This window comes from Anser anser (genome assembly GCF_964211835.1).
Source record: "Anser anser genome assembly, chromosome: 7".
Classification (NCBI taxonomy): domain Eukaryota; kingdom Metazoa; phylum Chordata; class Aves; order Anseriformes; family Anatidae; genus Anser; species Anser anser.
The window spans coordinates 33,831,443-33,837,442 of record NC_139727.1 but is presented as its reverse complement, the minus strand read 5'-3'; the positions used below and the strand labels follow the sequence as shown (position 1 = coordinate 33,837,442).

At 33.5% G+C, this 6,000-nt stretch overlaps 1 protein-coding gene across 1 annotated transcript in view; it reads right to left on the bottom strand.

Annotated features, from left to right (window-relative positions):
• Positions 1–229: 229 nt before the first annotated feature.
• ATRNL1 (attractin like 1) overlaps positions 230–6,000 on the bottom strand; it is a 519,713-nt gene continuing 513,942 nt past the window's right edge. Inside the window, exon 29 of the mRNA XM_083844128.1 lies at positions 230–3,702. Within this exon, the coding sequence (XP_083700254.1) occupies positions 3,578–3,702 (125 nt within the window). The 3' untranslated portion in view covers positions 230–3,577. The remainder of the gene's footprint in view (positions 3,703–6,000) is intronic.

The window sequence follows — 6,000 nt, the reverse complement described above, 5'->3', positions numbered from 1 at the left end:
CATCAGAATTCCATCTCTCTGCATTAGATTACTTAGAAAACAATTATTGCTGCAGATTTTACTCATAGCAAATGCAAAATCTCAATGTGAATTTGTCCAAAAGTGTCTAGCTTGGGAAGATGGGAGGGGACTTTATAGAGAGCAGTCAGCTATGAAAATTTTTAAATCAGATTAATCTCAATATTCCCAATTAATGGTATCTTCATGCATTAACATATCTAGAAGTTAGCTTTTTAGATATAACTTTAATAGGGGTACCATACAAATAACCGTTTATTTATTTATTTATTTTCTGTATAGGTACATTAACATTCCATTACATTTCAAAGGAATGTAATGAGAAGCAAGTATTCTAGTGTGTTATTTATATGTGCACAAATTTTATTTAAGTAGTTTCAGGACTTTTTATAAATATACATGTACATAGAAGAAATGAAAGACTTATGAGCCCATGCTACCATGGACAGTCTATTTTGAAGAGTAATTTTGAACAGTCATAGCTGCTGAATTTCCCTCAGCAGAATCAATGGGCTGAGGGGGTTGGGGTTGAATCCTGACAGTCAAAACTTCACTATGGGCTTACTTTCCAGAACAGCATTTAGTCATTTATTTTTTGTCCAACGTAAATCACACTAGGGTTAAAACAGGCCATTCAACATTTTCTGACTCTAAGAAAGAGTTCAAATGTTAATCTTGGAAAGCAGGGTTTAACAAAATTGGCTTTCTCATGAAGCAGTCATAATATGACAGTTGATAAAACATCTCATCTGATGTACAGAGGTCATTCTTAAAAAGCTAGGACTTGCCAACAACTGACAGAAAGTTGCTACCAGACATATCATACTATTTTTATACCTTTAAAATAGAAAGTGGTAACAGTTACTCTGAAGCTTTGGTTTGAAGTCTGTTGGCAATCTTCTGGTATTTAGGTTTGGCCGTTATATAACTATTTCTCTCTATTTTATTATTGTATGCCTTTACTAATTTGCATGCAATTAGGGACCCTGGGAGAAGAAAGATACATTAAGAAAAAACATTCTCAGAGTGAATGAAAATGCTGAATGATCCCATAACAAACATGCTTTTCTTATACAATAAAATAACATTTTTTACTGTTAACATAATAATAAAATGTCTGATATTTGCCCATCTCCAATGCTGCAATAAAATATTTTAATCCCTTTTAAACTCTTATCTGCTTTTCAAGTAATTGTAAAACTCCAGTTGAGATACAGAAAAGTAATCCTTTGTGAGTACAGTCAGAACTGCTCTACAAGAATACATGGTCTTTCTGTGCACAGGGTTTCCAGTACACTCAAAAAACACACACTGTATATTTCTTATGTGAAATGTTTAGGTTGAGGATAATACAGAGCTTGGAAAATATTCCAGACAAGTGGTTCTTTCCTTTTCTTAAATGTATGTATCCTATAAACCAGTTCCACTGGCTTATATTCATTTGAACAGATCAACTTGAAAACCGACAGAAAGGGTTGTTTACAAAAGACCATTTTTTTCACTCTATCAAGTAGCACTGATTGAAAGTTCCCAATAGGAGCTTTAAGAAGGAGTTTTTGAAATTTTAAGATATAAGAGATTGAAGTCAGAATAGGCAATAAAAGTCACAAGATTGTGATGTCATTATTTTAGGATAATAATCTTATTTTAAGATATGAAAATACTGAAGCAATCATGCCAGCATAAGAAATAATTATATCATAATTCATAAGTGCATAATTTATCAAAACAATAGAGCAGTCATGGTTAGATGCAACCTAATATTTCTGTATAAGATATAACTACACACTGTACAATCGTTCCTTTTTATAGTTATTTTTACACTTAGTCCTCACCCAAATTAATTAAGCTGAGTACTTCAAGGTATGAATGGCATTACAAAATAAACACAACTCACAACAGGGCTTTATTACTGCTACTGCACCACCGTGGCATGCAAGTAACTATGTAGTCAACTATAAACAGTAAAATGTCATCATTTTCCTGAAATAAAAAGAACATGAAAAATACAGATATAGTAGTAAACATCAATTATCTTTTTATATCTTTCATATTTACCAAAAGTCTATCATTACATGAGGAATTTATACCTCTGTATCAGTCTCCTGTACTAGCATGGTGGCAAATTTGTAGCTGAGAAACTACACTTTCAACAAACTCATACAAAACTACTTTTTTCATATTATACTGCTGTCAACGTGTAATGCATAAATTAGAACATGACACGTCTGCTACCTACCCCTAGCATACTCTTACTTTTTTGTATATTTGTGAATTTTGAGCAAATAAAAAGCCTGAGGGCCATTAAAGCTGTTTGCTAGGTTATATGTGGTGGTGACAAAGCCCCCAAAAGGCTAATGTCCAGTGAAAAGGAAACTCTTTTGTCTGCTTGTTGTTGCTGAGTACTGATTGTGTGAGGATCCATACCGGATGTTGAATTTCAGAACCACCGTTGGAAGCAACTTGAATTTATAAATACATATTTAATTTTTGGTATGCAGGGTAATTGCTTTGAAAGCGAGGCTGAGATGAAACTCTGCAGCTGGGAGATCAACACCATCAGAAAACCATATTGTGCTGTTAAACAAGGGTCAAAGTGCTGACTGGGATTCATTTCTTTTGTTTGAAGGTCAGAATAATTTATAGATACTAGAAACTTTCAGTTTTGAAATGGGAGCAGGTATATTACTGTAGAGTAACAGCAAGTTAGACTTGCAATCTTGGAGACTCTCTTGGAAAAAATGCCAAACTTGATCACAAAAGAAACTTTCTCGTGCTCAATCAATTTTGCTAATGAATTGCCTGGCATGGAAGTCTCACATGAGCTGTTTGTAAAATATCTCAATCAGAATTCTGGAAAGGGTATTAGGAGCAGAAAAATGAAAGCCCACCCATCACTCTGTAGCAACACAGATTACATTTCTGAACCTTTTGCAAGTTAAAAAAAAAAATCTGAAATATATATGTATATTTTAATATAATTTTCCTTTAAATATTACTTGTGGTATTCTCAGGTTCTACCTATGCTAAATTCAAAAGTTGCCTACCTATTTTGGGCAATGGTAAAAAAACACCGAAATCCAGATGATCCTCTGTAGTTCCTGCTTACTGGAAAGACATCTTAATTCTGATTACAAGGAAAGAACTGTACAATTCTCATTGTTACATTAAGCTATACAAAAATGTCCTTTAGTTTCCTGGAATTCGCTTAATTTTCAATTATACAATTTCCTTCTACATTACAAAACAATGTACAGTTTTTCCTAGTTCTGCTCAAGGATTTTCCCTGCTCTGATATGTTCAGGATTAAGAATGCTAGGTATTTATTTAATCTTTTGTTGATATCAGAATCCACTCTTTTCATTAAAGCTCATCAAATATACCTACCATAAGTTTGTTCTGCTTTGGGGTATAGTAGGCTGTGTGACTAACAGAGCACAGTACCTCATATGTTCATTCATAGATTTGCCTCCATAAAAACTGAGGCTGTAGTATAGCTTTCAATGGAAGCCATTTAAAAAGAAAACATTACAGAATATACAATTGAAGTTTTTGAATCTCAGACACAAGTTCCTTGACGTGTTGAAAGATGATGTTTTCGATTTCTGACTCCTGAACTCTTATCTTTACAGTCCGCAGGCTTCTGTTGTGAAATGTCTATCAGTGCACTTGCAATTGCAAGACCTGTAAGATAAATAAAGGGAAAATAGAATTTAATGCCCAGCTTTCCTGAGAAGACTTCCATAACAGTATGGTGGTACCTTTCATGCAGTTTTTATACTTTCACAGAAGAGATCAGCTTTAATTTAGAGGTAGATAACCAAGTTCTCTCTTTCTGAAATGCTACCTGCTAACAATGAAGAAAGAGAAAGAAAAAAGTGCAGTTAGGAGACCAGACTGGGAATCAGGAGAGTCATGTTCTGTGTAAGTCTCCTACGGATTTGTTGCGTGATCTTAGCTTCACCTCTCTCTTTATCAACATTTTCTTGGTTCTGTGGACCAGAAGCACTCTGACATGGATTTTCTCTTATTAAATGTTTATGCACTGCATTTAGAAATGGATGAAGCTAGCAAATCAGAAAGTAAGAGCAAAATGTAGACCACAGTTAGGACAAAACTGTACCCTTGAATATTACCCTTTTCAATATATGTGCCTTCCTGTCCCGATAGGTTATTATTTACCATGAATAAAAAGATATGAAAATATATTTCCAGAATGCATGGGCTTGTGAACAGACAGTGAAATATGATGATGTTGACCTGTATTAATTCTAAATGTGGTCAACTCACACAAACTCTTCCAAACTGTGGTTAAATTGTCGATATTTCACAACCTGTTATAAACTTAACACAACATTACAAAGGGCATAGACAGGCATGCCTAGGAAATGAGTAGTTTAAGAATTTACTATTCCATTTTATTGTTACTGAAATGTTTAATCAATGGTAGTTCTATTTTATTTTTTATTTTTTTAATTCACACAGGTGATATTTCAATGAAATGGATTAGGACTATTCACATCATTCATGTGTTATACTCCACCACGGCCACAATAAAACTGTAATAGTTATATTTGCAAAAGTACATTTAAATATACACATAATATAGGCCAATATTGTGCTGGTTCTCCATACTCCCCTGTATATCATAGTCTCTCAAGTATCCTGAAGAATTAATGCTACTGCAAATGGTAACACTATGTTCTTTACTTCACAAAAATGTTGCAACAATTAACTAATGTGCATACAGCTTTTTGAAAATTCATAGCACTATAGTGTAAAATGCTAAGTACAATTATCATTGCTGCATTTCAGGATATGTAAGAGCCAAGATTAATTAAGTCTTTTTTCTCACATACGCATACATTTCTTGGCATGAGCCAGTGATGCTTTAAATTGGACTTTGATAGATGAAATTTTTGAAATCTTCAAGGCACCTTTAAAATATCAGCTGTATCTGGTAATAGAAAATTCAAAGATAAAATCAAAACAATGCTTGCTTACACATGATCCTGGTTTTAACAACTAGGCTTAGAGAGTATGCTAAATGGAATGAATATTATTAGGAAAACAGACTTTCCATTTTTTTATAAGATAATTTAAAATATGCTTGGATGCATGATGCTAGCCTCACTCTACATAACAATTAACAAAAAGGAAGAACTATTTTCTTCAAATCTAATGCTGCATACTGGGATACGCTGGCATGCTGTTAGAGTTCCATTAAAATCAGGTCACTCTAGAAGATCATTTTTCAAAACGTCACACAAATCATCTGATGAAATTCATTTATTATGTTCTCTAAGCCCTGCATAGTTCCTTGTTATCAAAGCAATACAATTAACTGTGAGAACAATTCATTATTTCAGACTGGCGGTCTAAAGGAATTTCATTTACCAAGTCAAGCTGATGCACAGACACTGCAAGCAAGCAGAATTTGCATCAAAATATAACAGAAAAATTAATAAAAATGCTGTGGTTTAAATATTCATTAAAAGAAAAACAACACACTTTCCCTTTATTTTACAGGTTTTGTATCTAAACAACAAATGTGAATACTTTTATAGTCATTAAGTTGGAATTGTAAAACCTGTTATATGTGTTGCCCCTGTTCATAAATTATTCCATTTACCTTCCTTCCCTGACCACTGCTATATAAACATCCTACCTACCAAACTGGTATTTTCTGAACCAGTATATGGTTTCTGCTTGCTTCTGACTCTTAAGTAAGGTGGCAGAAAGGAACAGTGGAATAAGTAAACATGACACAAGCAGAATCAGTGGGTCACCTCAAATAGTCTAATTTCTCAAAATTCAATCCTACCTACAGAACCAGTCCTATTTTTGAGTTTAGTTTGTTTTTCTACTAAATGTTATAGAAATAACCTGACCTAGTTCTGCGAAGCTAAAACAATCTGTAGCTTGTTTTATGTATATATATGGAAAGATCATTAAGAAGTGAGCCCAGTCAAATACATAAGT